The sequence below is a fragment of the Ipomoea triloba genome, chromosome 12 (assembly GCF_003576645.1).
Source record: "Ipomoea triloba cultivar NCNSP0323 chromosome 12, ASM357664v1".
In the NCBI taxonomy this organism is placed as follows: Eukaryota; Viridiplantae; Streptophyta; class Magnoliopsida; order Solanales; family Convolvulaceae; genus Ipomoea; species Ipomoea triloba.
The window spans coordinates 1,626,314-1,647,246 of NC_044927.1; the positions used below are offsets into that span (position 1 = coordinate 1,626,314).

Sequence of the window (20,933 nt, forward strand, 5' to 3'; positions counted from 1 at the left end):
AAAGCTCACATTCGAATAATTTTGACGGACTTTTCTTGGTTTGAGCCAGCTAACTATATAGACAACATAAACTTAGTTACCTCCTCGCGGTCCTTTTCCGACTAGGGTCACAAGACGGATTTCACTTAAAGCGCACATTCGCAACTGCTACAGTATTTACTTGGCCTTCTTAGTTTAAATCTTTCAATTATGGACAACCTAAGTTGATTTACTTCTTTGTGATTCTTTGCCGGTTAGGGGTCCCAGACGGATTCATTCATAGGGCACATTCGAATAACGAATGTTTGACTTTATTTATTGATTTGAGTTATGAACAACCTAGACTGATTACTTCAATCAACCAGAGCAGATACAAACTTTCCCAAAAAAAAAAAAAAAAAAAAAAAAAAAAAAAAGTCTTACCAAAACCTTTGCTGTGGTGCCTATAAATACCAAGTTGTTCCAACCTTAAACCACCACACTAAACTCAACAAAACAACACAAAAACCTTAGTACTATAGAGGTAAAAACATGAGGATTCTGGGATTATTGGTTTTGGTTTGTGCTCTGTCCCTCCTCACAGGGACATTGGCGCAGGTCCAGTCCCTTATCTCAAAGCAAAACTTTGATCAGATGCTTAAGCATCGCAACGACGCTGCCTGTCCTGCCAAAGGGTTTTACACCTACGAAGCTTTCATTCAGGCCGCTAAGGCCTATCCGGCGTTTGGAACAACCGGCGACACTAACACACGTAAAAAAGAGATTGCTGCCTTTTTGGGCCAAACTTCTCATGAAACTACTGGTATTTTACATTTTTACCTTAAATCTTTTCCTCGTACGTAGTACTATTCTTGTTTAACTATGGTATTGGTTTGTTTAATATGCGATTCCTATGATGTTGATTGTAAATTAATTAAAGGTGGATGGGCAACTGCCCCTGATGGACCATATGCATGGGGATACTGCTACAAACAGGAACAAGGCAACCCGGGACCTTACTGCCAGCCAAGCCAACAGTGGCCTTGTGCTCCCGGCAAGAAGTACTATGGTCGTGGGCCTATCCAAATTTCCTAGTATGTATCATTCCATAATTGTACTCTAGCTTTGTTCGAGGGAGTAACACGGTGATTCTTGATCTATACTTTAATTTATGAAAAAATTCTAATTATTTGAAGATATACTCTGGGTGAAGCCCACCTAGTGAGTAGTGATTTATCCGACAAAGAACCTAATGGATAATTTGCTGTAGTCTCTACTTAAAGGTGGGCTCTGGGTGCGAACCACAAGAAGGCCAGGTAAATTGCCTGTATAGTAGTCGTGAAGGTGCCCTCACCTTATAACATAATTGGTAAAGAACCTTAATGAGGTAAATTGCCTGTAGTGGCTACCCGACACCCTGGGTGAAGTTTGCCTTATGATTGAACCAGAACCATAATGAGTTCCACAATCTTATGTTACACCTATTGGATCGGTTCAAACCAAGAAAGTTAATAACAGTTTCCACGAGTAAAGAAACTTAAAACATTATAATTACAAATTCATGTGTTCCACCAACTTGGTTGGAGTTATCTATCCCGAACTAATTTTATACTGGTTGCAGCAACTTCAACTATGGTCCAGCTGGGAAAGCCATAGGAGCGGATCTACTAAACAACCCTGATTTGGTGGCCAATAACGCCGTGATTTCCTTCAAGACCGCCTTATGGTTCTGGATGACACCCCAGCCCCCTAAGCCATCGTCCCACGACGTCATCACCGGCAAATGGACTCCATCGGCGGCAGACAAAACCGCCGGCCGTGTCCCCGGCTACGGTGTGATCACCAACATCATCAACGGTGGAATTGAATGTGGAAAAGGGTCTAGTACTCCTCAGGAAAAGGATAGAATTGGATTCTACAAGAGATATTGTGGCATTCTTGGTGTTGGGGTTGGGAGCAATCTTGATTGTGCTAACCAGAAGCCTTTTGCTTAGGATTATCCCAAATCTGAATTTCCTATATATGTACGATGTTACTAATAATGAACCTTTGAATAAGCGTGCAACGTTAATAATGCAGGTTGGCTTAGCCCAAACTATGCAGGCTTGCTAGCTTCTAAGTTCTAATATAATAATGTGTACGGTGTACCTGAGAATTCGGTGAATATAATTCATCGAACAAATGGGTTAAGGCAATAAAATATACCTATAGTTTTTATTTACATACTGCATAAATGAAAGGTTCCATATTCTATATCAGTAGTAATTTAACTTTTTTAATATATAATGATGGTCTCCCTTCTCCATAACTATAGTAACTAGACTAAAAAAATTAATAATTCGTCTGATTTATGGAATAGGTCTAAAATAGTGTAATGGAATGATATTTTTATAAATAGACTTAATTATTCCATTGTTTGTTAATGACTTTTATTTTTGGAGATAGATTTTTTCTCTTGCAAGAGGAATAGCTATTCTAAGAATCTTTGCTAGCTATTATGCTATTCCTGAGTTTTCATGAGTGCCATATATTTAATAATTCATATATAATTTACCATCAAGTTAAACTTAAAATTTGTTAATTTTTTTTTCTTAGCTTCTCCTTACAACAATTCTCTATCTTCTGGTATAACATTTGTTGGAAATTAATCATTATCCATGTCTATATATATATATAAACATTATTATCACTATTATTAATCTTTTTTTTTTTGGTATAAAAAGACAATATTGCCCTTTAAAATAGTTTACTCGCCGGAAAAATGGTCACTGGTGGCCAGAATATGATCGGAAGGACCAAATATGGTAGAGATTTAAAAATCTTGGGACTAAATATGAAAATTTTAATAGTCAGGGACCAAATATGAAAATGTCATATACTCGTGGGACCAAATGTGGAAATAACTCAAATATAAATCAATAAATATGAAGTGATATCGATAAATTTTATAAAAGAAATTACCGTCATCACTCATCACAGGAAAATGTGTATTGAATAAACTCTATCAGTATATAATAGCCAACCCACAGACACTAATAATATAAATCACACTAACAAAACTCATGCAAAAGCTGCGGCACAACAAATATAATCGATTAATATGAAGTGATATCCTGATGATATCAACACTTAATTCTATGTGAGAAAAATAAGGGTTTATATATTTTCTCTAACCTGAGAATTGAATATGAAGCATTTGAAAGTGCGTGTGCAGAAAATTCAAAGACTGTACTGAAATCAATCTTGAAACTTAAAGTAAAAATTAAATTGCATTTGTCATCAATCAATGGTCCTGCGGTCAAGCCAAACCCCAACACGTGGCATCAACATATATAGCGTGTAATGTCATTTTCAATGAGAAAACTTCCATAGCTTAGCAGCCACCATGAGAAATAATGATCCGTTTGTCTTTCTGGGAATCTGCAAGTGGAAAAGTCTGCAAAACCTCTGCCATGGCGCCTATAAATACGTAGAAGCTCCAACCTTAATTAAACTCACCACATAGAAGTAGTGAAAAACATGATGGGGATAAAGATTATTCTGGGATTGGCATTGGTTTTTGCCCTGTCTCTCCTGACAGGGTCGATGGCTCAGGGTGTGGGATCCATTGTCACAAAGCCGTTGTTTGATCAGATGTTTAAGCATCGCAGCGAAGGTAACTGTGCCAAAGGGTTTTACACCTACGAAGCTTTCATTCAGGCCGCCAACGCCTATCCGGCGTTTGGAACAACCGGCGACATTAACACTCGTAAAAAAGAGATTGCTGCCTTTCTGGGTCAAACTTCTCATGAAACTACTGGTATTTTACCTTAATCTTTTCCTTGTACGTACTACTTTCTCTGTCCTACTTATTATTCACTGGTCAAACTAACAATTCTTTTTCCTTTGTTATTTTCTTTAGTATTTTTTTTTATTTTTAAATTTAATTTTTTGTGTTTAATAATACTTTTAGTATAGTTTCTAAATATATAAATTTTGTATACTAATACTAAATTTAATATTATGAAAATTTGAATTAAAAATAACTTTAGTCAAGTCTGATTAATTGAATCAGACACATAACATGGGAAGAAGAGATTACTATTCTTGTTTAACTATGGTATTGGTTTGTTTAATATGCGATTCCTATGATGTTGATTGTAAATTAATTAAAGGTGGATGGCCGAGTGCCCCTGATGGGCCATATGCGTGGGGATACTGCTTCAAACAGGAACAAAACAACCCACCAGATTACTGCAAGCCAAGCCAACAGTGGCCTTGTGCTCCCGGCAAGAAGTACTATGGTCGTGGTCCTATCCAACTTACCTCGTATGTATCATTCCATATATGAGTTTCACAACATCTATATAATAGTGGTTAAATTGGGGTAACAGGGTGGTTTAAGAATTAATTAACCAATACTCTATACTTTAATTTATGAGAAAGTCCACCTAGTGATTTAGTCCCACAAGGAGGTAAATTGTCTCCACCTAGTGATTTAGCTCCACAAGGAGGTAAATTTTCAGTAATCGCTACTATTTGTACTAGTTTAGGTGACACCACAAGGAGGTAAATTGTCTATAGTCACTACCCTAACAATAGTAGGGAGGTCTATAGTTGCTACCCCAACACTCTCTGTGGGTAAAATCCTTTTGTACTAGTCTATGGCTCTGAGGCTTGAAACGATACTCTATGCCACTAGACAACAATATCCTTGGCAGGGGGGTGACCCCAACCCAGGTGGTAAGCGAGATCCACCTACAACTGAGAGGTCGTAGGTTCAAACCTCAAACCCCTGGGTTTGAGCCGGTCAGCTATGGGTAACCTAGGCTGGTTTACCCCCTGTGATCCTTTGCCGGCTAGGGTCACAGGGTGAGGAATAAACCTAAAAAAAAAAACAATATCCTTGGCAAGTTTGACCAACTCTGATCTACTATGTTTTAGACTTGAAAAATATACTTTATTTCTTAATATATAAAACGATGGTTTTACAGCAACCTCAACTATGGTCCAGCTGGGAAAGCCCTAAGACAGGATCTACTAAACAACCCTGATTTGGTGGCCAATGACGCCGTGATTTCCTTCAAGACCGCCTTCTGGTACTGGATTACACCCCAGCCCCCTAAGCCATCGTCCCATGACGTCATCACCGGCAGATGGACTCCATCGGCGACAGACAGAACCGCCGGCCGTGTCCCCGGCTATGGTATGATCACCAACATCATCAATGGTGGGATTGAATGTGGAACAGGGTCTATTGCTGATAAGCAACAGGATAGAATTGGATTCTACCAGAGATATTGTGGCATTCTTGGTGTTGGGTCTGGGACCAATCTTGATTGTGCTAACCAAAAGTCTTATCCCAATTAGGATCCCAAGTCTAATTCATCGAATAAATGGTTTAAGGCAATAAAATATACTTTAGTTTTTATTTACATTCTGCATAAATGAAAGGTTCCATATTCTATCAGTACTAATTTAACTTTTTGATTTTTGAGTACATAATTAACAAATTATGTACCTGCATTACCAAAGTTGTTTCTGATTATGCGAGAAAAAGAAACAAACGCCACTATAAACACCTCTTTTGAAAATTATGAAACAATGTATAGAACTAATGTCCACCTTTTTAGTCTATGATATAACAATATATAAAACAATTCAAAAGTTCAAATGATCAAGCATGGAGGTGCTTTAATTTCTCTACTATAAATAACCTTTTTGATTTACGATATAACACTCGTCCAATATACTCTGTATAAAACAATTCAAAAGTCGAAATGATCAAGCATGGAGGTGCTTTAATTTTTCTACTATAAATAACCTTTTGGATTTGCGATATAACGCCCTGCCAATATACTTGTTACAATATATAAAACAATTCAAAAGTTCAAATGATCAAGCATGAAAGTGCTTTTTCTACTATAAATAGAGGTCGACCAGACCAAACACTTACCACTATGCAAAAAGTTATAGCCAATAGCAAAGAAGCAACTTTATTTTCTTATATTTGCGTAAAAGTCCGCACACATATTAATAATAGGATGCTGGATTTGACTCTCTAATACGCTCCCAACATACTGAAGAGATTCTAAGACAATTTATTGTAAATATTTGAGTATCAAGTTAAGTATTCAAGTATTAAATTGCCAAGGGGATTATAGAGCCATGTTTTAAGTATTCAAATTCAAAGTCTAGCAGCAAAGAAGATTTCTACAGAAATTTATTATATACCTATAATTGGTTAAACCGTATACGTTACTTTGTACTAAAGTGTTAATTTTTTAATTTTTTTTTTTGATAATAAGTGTTAATTTATTATGCATCAATAGTTTGAAAGTTATCAGTACGAATCAGAGGCATAATTGGTGGAACATTTTTTACTCAAAAGTCAAAACCATTGAATTAAAAGTACTTTTTTACCCTTTCCAAATACAATATGAATTTTCCTACAAGGACTCTTAATCTCTACTCCATCATAATTACCCCATAACACGACAAACATTTATAAGTTATCTTCATTATATCGGTCTAAAAAAATATCTACATCAAAAATTTAAGTGAGGGAATTAAGAGTCAATTTAAGAATTCAAGTAGTATTTTTCATATACAATACATAACTACTTTAAGGAATATATTTGATGGGAATAACTTTACATGAAAAAATAATTAACATATTTGATGACTTGGTGATTTTGTTCAGTATATGGTTTTTTAATTTACAAGTAATTTATTAAATTCTCAATTATTTGTTATGTTTTTTTAATGCATGCATGTTTGTATATAGCAAAGATATATTAGAATTATAAAAATAAAAAAAATCTAAGAAAGTTTAAAGAAACTAAACATATTAATTAATTTTTCAGTAATTTTTTTGAAATTGCATAACTCAAATAAATCAAGTTATATATAGAGTATTGCGCACACGAGCGCACACACATACATACACACACGACTACATGTACTGCATCTTTACGTAAAAAAACATATTTCAAATTGGATTACAGAAGACTTTAACTACGTATCTGGATATAAATTTCTTTGATATCATAGTAATTCTATTTTTAATTTTTTACAAATCAAACATTGAAATTTAAATTCTCACTTTATTCTCCTACTATTTATCTTTCATGAAATTACAATTCTTTCTCTTCTAATTCCCTCCTTGCAATTAACATCCCATTAGTTTTTTTTTATAAATAATTCAAAAATATAAATTCATTATTTAATCTATATTATCTATAACAATCTGGAAAATAGGCATTCGTAATAGGAACAGAAAGCCTTTTAGGCAGGGAGTGGGAGTGATTGAAAATTTGAGATGCCGCTTCTAGACATAAATTGTTGATGGTGACGATTGACCTAATCACCCCGCCACCCTAATTTTGTTTTTTGGTTGGTTCCTTCATTTCTGCTCATTTTTTCATCTTATTTTGTTAAACTAGTATTTTGTACGCGCGATGCGCGAAAACTCATGCCCAATATTAAAACATTAATAAATACAAATAATTAAAATTTATAATTCGAATTATATTTACACAAATAATATATGTATTTTATACACACATATATGATTTACCATTAATAGAAATTTAATTAAAATATAATCAACCATTAAATTAATTATATAATGATTTTAATAAAATGATAATTAAAGAATAGGAAAAAGATATGATAGATATAGGTGTATGGTAATAATGATGGAGTTAAAATTAACGGTGTTATAACGGTGTAAGGGTAGTTTTGTATAACAAGAATGTAGTAGGGACATTTTTGTCTAATAACATTGAAGTGTACAAGATTTAAAGCAAAATGTATACATTTATTAGCATACAAAAAGAGGGACATAAATCAAGGATATAACCTTGATTGAGACTTATTATGTTTTTAGATGCTTATCACTATGTCAAAAATTATAGTTAATAACAAATGCGTAATATTATTATTTTTAATTACTCATGTAACAATTAGCATTGTCTTTCAACTATGTATTGAATAAATTCTACCCGTGCTATATAATAGTGCAAATATAATACAATATAAATCACACTAAGAAGAAGTGATATATTCTTAATTAATTCTATGTGAGAAGAAAATTAATTAAGGTTTTATAATATTTTCTCTAATATGAGAATTGAATATGAAGCATTTCAAAGTGCGTGTGGAGAAAATTCAAAGTCTGTACTGAAATCAATCTTGATTCTTGAAGCCTATCAATCAATGGCCCTGCGGTCAAGCCAAACTCCAACACGTAGCATCAACATAGCGTGTAAATGTGTAATGTTATCTTAATTCAATGACAAAACTTCCATAGCTTAGCAGCCATGAGAGATAATGATCCGATCCGTTTGTCTTTCTGGAAATCTGCAAGTGGAAAAGTCTGCAAAAACCTCTGCCATGGCGCCTATAAATACGTAGCAGTTCCAATAACCTTAAACTCACCACATTATTATCATAGTAGTAAGTGAAGAACATCATGAGAGTTATTCTGGGATTGGGTTTGGTTTGTGTTGCCCTGTCTGTCCTGACAGGGACGATAATGGCGCAGGGTGTGGGGTCCATTGTGACAAAACCGTTGTTTGATGAGATGCTTAAGCATCGTAACGACGCTAATTGTGCGAGTGGGTTTTACACCTACGAAGCTTTCATTCAGGCGGCTAACTCCTTCGCCGCTTTTGGGACCGCCGGCGACGTTGATACTCGTAAGAGAGAGATTGCTGCCTTTTTGGCTCAAACTTCTCACGAGACTACTGGTAATCATTTTTATATATACCACATCAATCTTTTTCCTTTGATTTATGAAAATTTCACAATCTCTACTGAAATATATGATGTGAGTGAAATCTGTCTTGTGACTTAATAAAGGATTAGAAAGAGATAAATAGGCATTGTCAATAATTTGCTGACTGAAATTGAGAAAGCCTATAAGTTACTCCCGTTGAGAGCTGAAGGTGCGCTTTAGGTGAAATTCAATTCGTCTTGTGATCATAGCTGACAAAGGACCACAATGATGCAAAACCTATGTGGGTTGTCAATAGTGAATTGACTCAAATTGAAAAAGTAAATAACTTTCCCCCACAACGAGCCAAGCTAAGGGCATGCTTTGGGAGAAACCGTAACCCTAATCAGCAAAGAATCGAGATGCTCAAACTGAAAAAATCAATAAGATATTCCGACTAAAAGTCAAACTTTGAATTTGTCTTTATCAAGTCAACAAGCTTATATATTTCTATTAGTTTGATGCATATATATGTATAAGAAATTATATTATTAGTTGCTTAATTTTTGTGTATGAAGGTGGATGGGCAACTGCACCAGATGGACCATATGCATGGGGATACTGCTTCAAGCAAGAACAAGGCAACCCACCAGATTACTGTCAGGCAAGCCAAGAGTGGCCTTGTGCTCCCGGCAAGAAGTACTTTGGTCGTGGTCCTATCCAAATTTCTTAGTAAGTGATCTTGTCTTGTCCCATTTCGAATAAATCAATCAAAACTAAATTGAATTAGTCTCATCCCACAAAAAACAATAGTAATGTAAAATGATAATTTTACATTATTGCAGCAATTTCAACTATGGTCCAGCCGGGAAAGCCATAGGAGCGGATCTACTAAACAACCCGGATTTGGTGGCTACCGACCCCGTGATATCCTTCAAGACCGCCTTCTGGTTTTGGATGACACCCCAATCTCCCAAGCCGTCGGCCCACGCCGTCATGACCGGCGGATGGACTCCGTCGGCGGCAGACACCGCCGCCGGCCGCGTCCCCGGATATGGTGTGGTCACCAACATTATCAACGGCGGGATTGAGTGCGGGAAGGGATCTAACGCGCAAATGGAGGATAGGATTGGGTTTTACAAGAGATATTGTGACATTCTTGGAGTTGGATATGGCAATAATTTGGACTGCGCCAATCAAAGGCCTTTTGGCTCCTAAATCATATATAGCTTTGAATAGCTGGATGATGTGGACTTTCCCCGTATATTTAGCACTATCTTTCTCATATATCAAAGAATAAGGTTAGCTGATAATAATGTACGTGCTTTTAGTACGTCCAAAGTATGTTGGCCATGTTTAATAATGTATACTGATGATTACATGGAGTGATGAATAACTCATCATGTTTGAGTGAATAATTCATCATATTCGATTGATCAATAATATACTCCGTTTATATTTATATTATTTACCTCCAACTTTCATACTCACTTTCTCATATTTTTATTCTACAACTTCATATATAACTTGAATAACGTAACATAATTTTTGTCACATTTATCTGGTAATATATCACTAGATTTGATATATGAAAACTTTTAAGGATAATATTTGTTATATATCATTGATTTCTTTCACAATTGTAAAATTTGTAAAAATAATTTGTATTTATGCATGATGTGTCAGTCACACTTGACTTAAATTGTGTCTAACTAACACCATTATTTTAAAAATATAGCAACTTTTCCGCATTAAAAATAATAATAATAAATGGATCCCGGAGAATTATCTTGAAATAATAAGTAATATATGAGAATTATCTAATGGATGGATAGATATATATGTTATGCATATTTTAGATAAAATCATAGAATCCTACTATTTGACCAAAACATTTTACTGTTTTAGATAAATTAATAAGAAAACATAATGGATTATAATTTGAATGAATTGAAAGTGATGGGGCCTGGTCAAGGACGAAGTGGTTTGGGGTGGGATGGAGTTTGGGTCAATTAAAGATAGATGTTTGGAATTTTGAGTGGGCTTATAGAAAAGCAAATTATATTATGGACTATGGTCCATATTGTAATGTGAATCACTAATAAATATTTTTTTTTAATATATTGAAAGTTTATTTTTAATTTAGTATAAGTTAAATTGATTTTTTTTGTCTAAAATTCACTACAGTACTGGTTAGTTAATATATAAGGGATAGGATAGAAGGTATGAATAGTGGACATGCACAAAAATTAGATGATGAGTAATTTTTTTTTGGCTCGAACCCACCACCTCCCGTATAAAGGGAAGGGTTTGATGTCACTGGAATACAAGGTCCTTGGCAGATGACGAGTAATTAGTATTATACCTTTTATAAACTTAAAGGGTATGATTAACGAAAACTTCACACACCCCAATATTTTGGGGTGTGCCTTGATCACCACAAAGTGGCTTTGACTAGATTAATTGTTTGCCCCAATTGTTCATGTCATTCACAACAAACAATTTGCATTGTGCATTATTGTACCCGAACATGTTAATCTTGATCTGTGTTGATATTGCACTCATGGTGTGACTATGTATACCATGTTTGGTATTTGCTTGTGTTGGGTACCGCTAACCCGTGCTACACTAGATAAAATCTGCATCGAGCTATGCCTCACGTGATTGTTGCACCCGATTATTGTGTGTTTGTGTTAAGTTTGTATCATTTTAGGTCGTGTTAGCTCATGTTATTATGCTCTTGTGTCGCGCCTAGCTGGCTAACTGCACCTCCATTCTAACCCACTGCACATAAAAAGTTCAAAATGTTTTAATATTTAACTTGATTCATTGAAACAAACAACTAATTGTGAAGTTTAATTATCAACATTGTAATTTAAATTAGATTATTGCCCATTGTTTCTACGCGGTCACAGACTCACAGGTGGATTCCCCACTCAATCACGCAGTACTCCTTGAGTAAGGTGGTAGCCAAAAAAGGATATTAGTGTCAGAAGTGGGATTTGAACCCACGCCCTCTCACGAAGACCAGAACTTGAGTCTGGCGCCTTAGACCACTCGGCCATCCTGACTGTTGTGTTATTTTGCTGACGTTTACTATTTATTCATAGTATAATGCCATTAAATGAAATAATAAGAAGAATTACGTAGCTTCATTCTCAAAGTTCAAACTTGATACCTAAAATGTAAGTGTATGCGTTGATATAAGTTGCCATAAAATTTATAAATATATGGATTGAGTTCAATATATATTCCCAATTAAGTTGGTCGGAGATCAGAGTTGATTTGATAACCACAAGATTCCAAGTTCGACTTTACATAAATGATCTATTAGCCTTTTTGATTTAAGCTAGTGATCGGCAATAATTTAGACTAGTCTATCTCCTGCATTCAAATAACAATCTGAAGTTTCTCTTAAATATACATCACTATAAATTTAAAAAGAATATACCTTATTCTCCACATATTTATTAGCTTGGTAAATGTATGTGTTTCAAGGTTCAACGTATCCAACCATAAACACATATGCAAAATATTGTTTTCCCTTTTGATCTCTGAGCTCTTTCTCCCTGCACTTAATTAATTCCCAATGGTTTTGTCACCATACATAAGATCTGAAGAATCAGCATGTGATGTTTCATCAGCCTGCACCTGCGCCAGCACTGTGCCCACAAACTTCATTTCATAATATAAATTCTTCAACAAAAGAAAAAAACAGAATAAAGAAGAATATAACCATATGCTTCCATGTCCCGTGAAATCAAGTGTTAGTTTAATTTCTTTGATATAAGGAAAATTCATTGTGCTATTTAGGTAAAACTTGTCTTGTAATCCTAGTCGGTAAATGACCACTAGTAAGTAAACCAGTTTAGGTTGCCAATAATTAACGGATTCAAATTGAGAAGGTCAGTATATCAGATAACTCCTATAGAAAGTTAAATTTGGAACTTGTGATTACCAAACCAACTATCCGACCAACTTGATTAGAGTTACCGAGCTGCCTTTGTTTGAACTGGTCAGTTATAAACAATTTAAATTGATTTACCTTCTCGTGTTCTATTATAGACTAGGACTACAAAACAACCTTCATCATATCTACAATATTTTTAGATAATAATTACAGACTTTCAGTTAAGAATTATAAACTTTCTCATAAATCTTTTTTCGTAACAGTTGAATAGCAAAGTTTGTGGTACATATGTAATGTGTTGGGATGTACTTTCATGTACAGACAATAAGTCGGCCACCCCACAGGCCACAGTATTATTCCTCATCCCTAATTGTTTGCCACTGTTTAATGGTCCATGCATGCATTAATCCCATAACATTGAACAGACAAAACACTGCTAAGTGTACTAAAATGAGGAGTTTGGATTTTGCTGAGGAATCAAATTAATTAATATAAACAATTGGTGTTTTGTTAAATTATTATATAAATAATAAATTAGTGTTAATATAAATTAATAGTATACATTATTAGTAGGCCGACAAAATAGTCCTTTGAACAAAATAAATGCAATCTGTAATTAATTAATCTAAAAAGTTAGTATTATTTTTAGAGTTTTGTATTATATTTTAACTTGTTTGCACCAATCCCCTATTTCTTTGTTAGGTAGTTTATTAACATCTAATCCACGTATTATTACTTCACAAAAAGGTTGAATTTCTAACTCCAAAGGTAATTACAGTCCCAATCCAACAAAACATTTAGAAGGATATAAATTATAGTAACTCAATTGAACACATACACTATTTTTCTCACTTTGAAAAATTACTTTCACATTATTACTGATAAAATTTGATCACTAATTTTTTTTTCTAAATTTTATTCTCGTACTAACTGAGTTGCTCATACAGATACCGCATTATTTGTTTTATTGGATGGGTGTATAGTAGTAGTTGATGTATCTACGTTAGTGTTACAACTTCCAACCTTACCTTGAACCTTCCCATCCCAACATTTTACGATGAACATAACACGTACAACCCATGAAGTCCGGGCTCCTCCAACCTAGGCACACTCAACACGCCACGTACGTTTTCAAAACGCGAAGTGGCATAAATGCCGAGATTACAGGGAGCTGATGATGCACCACCCAAATATTAATGTAACATTTTGTTTCACATTAAAATATGTATCAATTTTAAAAGAAGATACATACATATCTTTTAAAATAGACTATATTCTCTTAAAAAGAGAGAAATTCCATGCAACCGATTCTTGCACATGGATTAATCAATTCTCAGGGTTAGAGAAGCCCAAGATTATGTAACGTAGCATTGCACGCAGTGTGATATGTAGTACAATTTTTTATTTTTTAAGCACTACTGACTATATTATAATGTAATATTTGTTTATAGTTAGTCTTTATTTAGATTTGAACTTGCAGTTCATTCTTAAAATTTTTAAATTTTTGCGCACTATTGAGTCTATCTCTAAATTTGTTAACCTACCAACTCTGTTACTATTGAGATTCAAACTCGTAATACACTCTTTAAATTTTTAGAGCACTACCAACTCTGTTACAATGTAATATATGTTCATAAATAGTTTTACTAGAGCTCAAATGCAGTACACTCTCTAAATTTTTTAGCACTACTGATTTTGTTACAATGTAATACGGAGTATCTGTTCATAACCAGTGCTCGTATAAATTCGAATAACTCATGACCTCCTATTTCAGAGAGTCACTTCGCGTCATTAAACGATATGGAAATACCATGGTTTATTAGATTGGCAACTGTTTAAACTAATGTTTGGCAAGGTTGTAAGTGAACTACCCAAGATCACATGGCGATCACATTGCCATATAGCAGCAGCGGATTGCGCATCTTGTCTCCTTCTACACACCTCTTTCTCCTTTCTGTATATAACACCTTCACTTCAAACCATTCATACCCATCATCCGATCAAGAAAATCCATTGAACCCAACCAATTCAAAATCAACACCGCCAAATTAAAGCCGCCATGGCCACTTCCTTCTCCTCCTCAAAATCCAAAGCTCTGGGCAGCGCAAGATCAATCAGTTTACCCTCCAGATCCCACCCCACCACCGCCAAAACCGAAGAGGAACTCAACAAGCTCAAATCCTGGGAAACAACCTCGGCAGAATCCTCCGACGCCGAGGTAATCTGCGCCGGTCTCCACGCCTTATCTGAGCTCCAGAAATCCGTGGATTCTCTCCTCACCTCGCCGCACACAATCCAAGCTCTGTCCCGCCACGAAAAATGGGCGGATCAGTTGCTGGAAAACTCTGTAAAGATCCTCGACATCTGCGGGACGACCAGGGAGATTGTTTCGCAGTTTAAGGAATCTCTCTGGGATCTCCAGTCCTGCCTGAGAAGACGAAAGGGAAATCATCTCTCCAACAAAAACAAACACAATTCTTTGGTGAAACAGGGAGCCAGAAGATTGATCACGTCTCTGAAAAAATTGGATCAGGAAATCTGGACCCCTGTCTTGTTAGATTTTGATGATCACCATGTTTGTGCTGTGATTAGGGCTCTGAGAGAATCCAGTTCCATGGCCAATTCTGTTCTGCAGAAAGTGTTGGTGTTCTTATCAATGGTGGCTTCAAATTCAAATTCAAAGGCGAAGGCAAGTAAATGGTGTCTGGTTTCGAGATTGGTTCTGCACAAGGGGGCTATAGCTTCCCAGGAGGAAGAACAGTACAGGACGAAGAAGATAGATGAATTGGAGAGGGTGGGAGCTCAGCTTGAAGGGATAGAAAATGGGTTGGAGAATTCATTTAGAGCCTTGATTAGATCAAGAACCTCTCTTCTCAATGTTATCTCATGCCATTGAAGTTTTCTATCACAAAATTCTCCATAAGCATCCCAGATTTTAAGAGCTGTGCTTATGAATTTGAATGTACATACATGATCAGTTTTGTAATTAAAGAAAAAACTATGTGCAAATACATATTGTAAAGTTTTTGCTCCAAATTTCATCTCATCTCTTTTTTGCTATCTGTTCCCCCTTTTCCCACGAGTAGTTCAAGTTGATCAGACTTTTAATTTGATTATCAAAAAGTTACACTAACTTTTAGAGGGTGATCTATAACTTGGTTAGAGGGTGATCTATAACTTTTTTATTTTAAGGCTGTTAGACAGTTGAGATCAATTTAAACTAATTTGTTTATTTTATGATAAAGTATTCATTGATCTTATTAATTTGGACTAGTTAACTAAACTAATTTATCTCCTTAATTATAATCTTTACCGATTAAAGTTACAAAACAATTTTCATCTAAAACCTATCAATAAGATCTAGTTGGTGGAAGTTTCCTATGTATTTGGAAAATTGAAGTAGCAATAATGGTGGTGGAAGTTTCGTATGGAACGTAGAATAGGCAGGCCATTCGTGCACATACATCTGTATCATTTCATATATTTGTTTAAGGATTGCCTTAACTACCATATCTATCTACATCTTCAAATAATTTAGTTTATGTGGTTAGTGGTCCATACATCTTTAATTTGATCTATTTTAGAGTATTGTCCTAGCTTCCATGATCTTTCATTCATTTAATTTGATTTGTCTTTTAGCCTCCAAATCAAAATGGAACCCCCACACAATTCCTCATCTGCAGACAATTAATCTGCAGCCATACATATGTTGTTGGTTCTTGGGTGCTATACAAATCTCATGCCTTGTACCAGAACATCACATATATATCTACCTATGAACATAAATGTTAGTTCAACAATTTTTTCGTTTCTTGGTTTTGTTATCTTGTTTCATGCCTCAAAGATGAAGTCATTGCTGTAGCAAAGAAGCATTCCCAACAAGCCATACGTAGTGTAGAAATTTAAAATTGTGTGAATCTCTTTTTATTTACTAGGAAGTTGGCACTTGGGGAAGCAACATAACCTTTATTTGTAAAAGATTATAGAGTATATGGTAAATCAGTCTAATTTATTTATAATTAATCAATTTAAAGTTTAATTAAGAAGCTTGATAGACAACTTTCACTAGAGTTAATTAAATTTAAAATCTCATCATTCTCCTGATTATAAATTAACTGATTTATAAAAGTGACACATATTCATGACTCATGAGAAAGAAAGGGAGGTAGAGACACGTATGGTAGATTAGTATTAGTCACAATCCACATGAAACCAATTCAAGAATATATAACTTTGTAATTGGTAAGCAGTTTTACCAAATTCCAAGAAATGCCCACATTGCAATCACATGCTGACCCGCATTGAGCTGATGCCATATCTTGAGTTATTGGTTATCTAATTAAAAGTATTGTACTTTGATAATAAATTCATCATATATGATATAATAACACGTTATGTGAAATCAAATTTTTTTTGTTAAGAATAGTAGCTCTATTCTTATTTATCTTTCAACTGAAGGAATGTTTAAGAATTAAGATGTTGTGTATGTCTTATATGCTATTCAGAGATGACAAGTATTGAAATGAAGCATGATTCAAATTCGAACTGCGAGCATTTACTGAGTGAGTCTGATCCCCTACAGTACACTCACTTGTTACGGTACATGGATAATTTTGTAAATGTATGTACCCTTAGGGTTGTTTATAATACTTATAACCGTACCCTGAATGTATCTCTTTTAATTGACTCCTTTAAACGTAATTTCTTGACCAAACACATAAAAATATCTAGCTAGGTAGAGATCAACTCATTATTAAAGAAACTAAAATGTAAAAAAACACGAAAACCGACCAACCATATGCACATGCATGGAATTACCCATAAACTGGTGCACTTCCTTCACGGAGGTTTCCAACATGACAACCCACTCGTGCACATGTATGATGTATGTATACTTAGTACTACTATGGAGCTGAGGATCTCTTTTATATGTCGTCCCACGTTAAAACCCCACCATATATGTCCATCTCCATATTGTTCTAGCTGTCTTGTTACTGGTACATACGTACATCTTAATTTGATCTTTCTTCCATTCCATTCGTGTAACTTAACCATCATTTAGCTTCCAGGCAAACATGACACCACTGCAAATTTCATTGGATATGGTTGGTGCTAATTAATTATATTAATTGTTTGCCGGAGATATGATGGTTCCATTTTCTTATTTGATTCATAAGAAAGTCAGTCATTATCGTTATCTAAATCTGTACTTTAGGTAAAAACATATCTTGTGATCTTAGCCGACAAAAAACTATAAAAAAGTAAACCAAATTAAGTTATTTATAGCTGGCCAGCTCAAATCAAGATGTTAACAGATAGCTTCCACGGAATATAGAACTTAAAATCTTGTGGTTACTAAGTCAATTGTGTAATATATCAATTAACTAAGCCGGGTTCTATTATTTTCTTGAATTGAAGACCCAGAAATTTGCCAACCAGGCATACGTGTGCAGATTAATTAATGAAGATTCTCTTTCATCTGTCATTGATCTATCTTCATTTTAAACAGTTGACCTGCAGATACCAACATTATATCTTTAGAGATCTTCCACCCGTGTACATCTTTTATATATATAATCATATGATCATCTTTGGTTTGATGTCTTAACCACCATATATATGTATATCAAATCATATTCATATTCATTGTGTGGTTTTTGGGATTATATTGTCAAACCCTCATCAGCCTTTGCAATATAATCCCAACTTCAATTCCAAGTGGTATGGAGCTACTTCCCATCCAAAACCTATGTGCATTACAATTCAGTTGAAGATCTGATATGTTTACGCGTGATCTCGATATTTTGTGTGTGTGTGTATTGTAAGTTCAAATATATATGAATTTGAAATAGCTAACAATGAACTAGCTTGTAATAATATGCTAAGTAAATGAACTTATTATACTAGGGTCCACCTTAACTACTTCCAAGATTGACCTAAAGTTTATGATATAATTTTCCTATTTTTAACTTTTTGCTCATATGCTAGCTTAAAACTCTTATGTTGTTTTGATGTGGAGACAAGGGGCTTTCTTGGTGTTTTTTGTTGGTATATTTTGTCTGAGTAACAACCACACTGCAACAAAACACAGTATCTTGCATCTAACCACCAAAATAAAACATTTTGGACACTCAAGGATTTCTTGTTTGTTTTCTTTTGGAAAAAAACGTTTCATCCCCATATATTTATATGAGAACACGAAAATTGTATATATTTATGACAAGGTGCTGCTCAGATTGATTTTTTCATATAAAAGGGATTCATCAAACTCCCAGCCTCTCGTGATTAATAAGGGATAAGAGTGCACCGCTACTCACTCCAACTAAGTTGGTTACCGTTGACCTGTACTACTATATGGTATAAATATAAAGACAAAATGTCTTTTCATGTTGTTGATGGGTGATTCCTTTTAAATTGTTTCTGGGGTGGGGAAGGGAATCAAGCTAAGGGATCATGGACATACAGTCCCAATGCAGCATTAGAAAAATATTGGCAAATGCCAACAAGCCATGCGTGTACAAATATAATATTCTGTGGATGGCTAATCTGTTGGGCACCTCAAGAACATGACAGCCTAAGCGCAGCATGCAGTGCCACCTAGTAAAGAAATAAACAGGACAGTGGCACGTAGCAGCCCAGAATGCACATGAGACAGACACATCAAACAAGTTTCACGTTTGAGCAATAAAAAAACAGCATATGATTAGTAGCATGTTGCCCAAATCTACAGCAGCCTTACCAATTTCCAAGGAAACCCCACATTGGAATCTCAAGCACACCAGCCTGTAACATTAATGCAATTGCTAGTCTTGTTTCTATATTCACAACTCAATTCCTGAATAATAAATTATAAGTAAGAATACAAAATTAAACTCTAACAATAATTACACTATTAAATTTAAGATAAAACTAGTGTGAGATTGTTTCAGAGTTTCAATCCCGAGACAAATCAAATCTGATAAATGAGATCAAAGATCTGACCTATTAATCAAAGATCCGATCAGTCTCACGAATCTGATTAATGAGATCAAAGATCTAACCTATTAATCAAAGATTCGATTAATCTCACGAATTGAGACCCGTGAAAAGGTCTCACACAAACATTACCCTAAACCTAATGTGATGCTTGATCTAATGAACTGTTGAGTTATCCTGATTTTGGTCAGGATTGCGCCCTAACAACTACAGTAGTGTGAATGACTGAACTGTTAAGTTATCCTAATTTACTCTGGTATTTTATTTGTTGGAATATGAAATTCAAAGGGTAAAAAAATTCTGTCTTTTGTGGGCAAGTCTTGTTTCCATCTGGCTATATATAACCCAGTCCGGAGCCTCTCTAACCATCACAACTCTCACTCTTCAACAAAAAGAGAAAGAAAATCAAAACAATGGCCAGTTCTTCAAAACCAAACCACATTAGGTCAATCAGTTTGCCCAGCAGATCCCACCCAAGCACCCAAAGAGTGGAAGAGGTGCTAAACAGCCTCAAAAACATGGAGATCTCATCAATGGCAGCAGACACAGTCTGCAATGGTCTGGTTGGATTAGGGGAGCTCCACAGGTGCATGGATGATCTCCTCAACCTTCCCCAAACCCTCCAAGCCATCTCCCAGATTCACAACAAGAAATGGGCTGATGATTTATTGGAGAAATCTGTGGAGGTTCTTGATCTCTGTGCCCTAGCAAATGACACAATTTCCCAGCTTAAACAACACCTGAGAGAAGCCCTATCTTCTCTGAGAAGAAAAAAAGGAGATTCAAGCCTTGAAGCCACTCTCTCCAGGTACACTTCTCTCAGAAAGAAGATGAACAAGGATGTGAAAAGGTCAATTTCAGCTTTGAAGAAGATGGGTGATGATCAGACTATCTTGGATTTAGATTCTGCAGTGATTAGGGTTCTTAGAGAGGCTAATGCAGTGACCATTTCAATCTTCCAAGTGGTTCTGCAGTTCTTGTGCTTGCCTGTTTTGAGGCCAAAGCAATCTAAATGGTCTGTGGTTTCAAGATTGGTTCATAAGGGGAAAGTAGAATGTGAATTATCCCAAGAAGAAAACATGAACAATCTGGAGAGTTTGGAATCTCAGCTTGAGGTCATTGAGAATGAACTGGGAACCACTTTTAGGTGCTTGATCAAATCAAGAAGCTCTCTGCTAAACACTGTTTCCTGCTAGCTAATCTGAGATTTCTTCTCAGATCATAAAGTGTATAGCCATTCTCTTGTAGATAAACAATTTTGTAGTTGCCCAAACAAAACATATATGAAATGAAATGAAAATTTATACTCCATACTATATCTCTCTTGTCATGCTAAAAGAGCAATCTTACTGTCAAATATGGATGTCAATCAATCGGGCTATCTCATTCAAT

The 20,933-nt window shown here is 35.1% G+C and overlaps 5 protein-coding genes and 1 non-coding gene across 6 annotated transcripts; 5 read left to right on the forward strand and 1 right to left on the reverse strand.

Moving 5' to 3' along the window:
• The first annotated feature begins 460 nt into the window (after positions 1–460).
• On the forward strand, positions 461–2,213 carry LOC115999105 (basic endochitinase-like). Its single transcript, XM_031238873.1, has 3 exons — positions 461–781; positions 899–1,052; positions 1,580–2,213. Exons 1-3 carry the CDS (start codon positions 511–513, stop codon positions 1,950–1,952), a joined length of 798 nt encoding a protein of 265 aa, XP_031094733.1. The 5' UTR covers positions 461–510; the 3' UTR covers positions 1,953–2,213.
• Positions 2,214–3,453: 1,240 nt separating this feature from the next.
• LOC115999103 (basic endochitinase-like) lies at positions 3,454–5,407 on the forward strand. The gene is made up of 3 exons (XM_031238871.1): positions 3,454–3,757; positions 4,113–4,266; positions 4,932–5,407. Exons 1-3 carry the CDS (start codon positions 3,478–3,480, stop codon positions 5,305–5,307), a joined length of 810 nt encoding a protein of 269 aa, XP_031094731.1. The 5' UTR covers positions 3,454–3,477; the 3' UTR covers positions 5,308–5,407.
• A 2,963-nt stretch (positions 5,408–8,370) lies between these two features.
• On the forward strand, positions 8,371–10,123 carry LOC115999104 (basic endochitinase-like). The gene is made up of 3 exons (XM_031238872.1): positions 8,371–8,690; positions 9,235–9,388; positions 9,502–10,123. The coding sequence occupies exons 1-3, from the start codon at positions 8,414–8,416 to the stop codon at positions 9,872–9,874; spliced, it is 804 nt and encodes a 267-aa protein (XP_031094732.1). The 5' UTR covers positions 8,371–8,413; the 3' UTR covers positions 9,875–10,123.
• A 1,520-nt stretch (positions 10,124–11,643) lies between these two features.
• TRNAL-CAA lies at positions 11,644–11,727 on the reverse strand. The gene has a single exon. It is a non-coding gene; the product is annotated as a tRNA-Leu (tRNA).
• A 2,710-nt stretch (positions 11,728–14,437) lies between these two features.
• On the forward strand, positions 14,438–15,602 carry LOC115999102. The gene has a single exon (XM_031238870.1). It carries the CDS (start codon positions 14,626–14,628, stop codon positions 15,460–15,462), a length of 837 nt encoding a protein of 278 aa, XP_031094730.1. The 5' UTR covers positions 14,438–14,625; the 3' UTR covers positions 15,463–15,602.
• Positions 15,603–19,954: 4,352 nt separating this feature from the next.
• Positions 19,955–20,737, forward strand: LOC115998792. The gene has a single exon (XM_031238449.1). It carries the CDS (start codon positions 19,955–19,957, stop codon positions 20,735–20,737), a length of 783 nt encoding a protein of 260 aa, XP_031094309.1.
• The last annotated feature ends 196 nt before the right edge of the window (positions 20,738–20,933 follow it).

What these genes read in the sequence shown, in the direction of transcription:
- LOC115999102 (XM_031238870.1), top strand. Translation starts at nt 14,626, where the DNA reads ATGGCCACTTCCTTCTCCTCCTCAAAATCCAAAGCTCTGGGCAGCGCA.
- LOC115999103 (XM_031238871.1), top strand. Translation starts at nt 3,478, where the DNA reads ATGATGGGGATAAAGATTATTCTGGGATTGGCATTGGTTTTTGCCCTG. An exon ending in AACTTCTCATGAAACTACTG is followed by an intron (nt 3,758 to 4,112) that starts GTATTTTACCTT and finishes AATTAATTAAAG; the next exon opens with GTGGATGGCCGAGTGCCCCT. An exon ending in GGTCCTATCCAACTTACCTC is followed by an intron (nt 4,267 to 4,931) that starts GTATGTATCATT and finishes ATGGTTTTACAG; the next exon opens with CAACCTCAACTATGGTCCAG.
- LOC115999105 (XM_031238873.1), top strand. Translation starts at nt 511, where the DNA reads ATGAGGATTCTGGGATTATTGGTTTTGGTTTGTGCTCTGTCCCTCCTC. An exon ending in AACTTCTCATGAAACTACTG is followed by an intron (nt 782 to 898) that starts GTATTTTACATT and finishes AATTAATTAAAG; the next exon opens with GTGGATGGGCAACTGCCCCT. An exon ending in GGGCCTATCCAAATTTCCTA is followed by an intron (nt 1,053 to 1,579) that starts GTATGTATCATT and finishes TACTGGTTGCAG; the next exon opens with CAACTTCAACTATGGTCCAG.
- LOC115999104 (XM_031238872.1), top strand. Translation starts at nt 8,414, where the DNA reads ATGAGAGTTATTCTGGGATTGGGTTTGGTTTGTGTTGCCCTGTCTGTC. An exon ending in AACTTCTCACGAGACTACTG is followed by an intron (nt 8,691 to 9,234) that starts GTAATCATTTTT and finishes TTGTGTATGAAG; the next exon opens with GTGGATGGGCAACTGCACCA. An exon ending in GGTCCTATCCAAATTTCTTA is followed by an intron (nt 9,389 to 9,501) that starts GTAAGTGATCTT and finishes ACATTATTGCAG; the next exon opens with CAATTTCAACTATGGTCCAG.
- LOC115998792 (XM_031238449.1), top strand. Translation starts at nt 19,955, where the DNA reads ATGGCCAGTTCTTCAAAACCAAACCACATTAGGTCAATCAGTTTGCCC.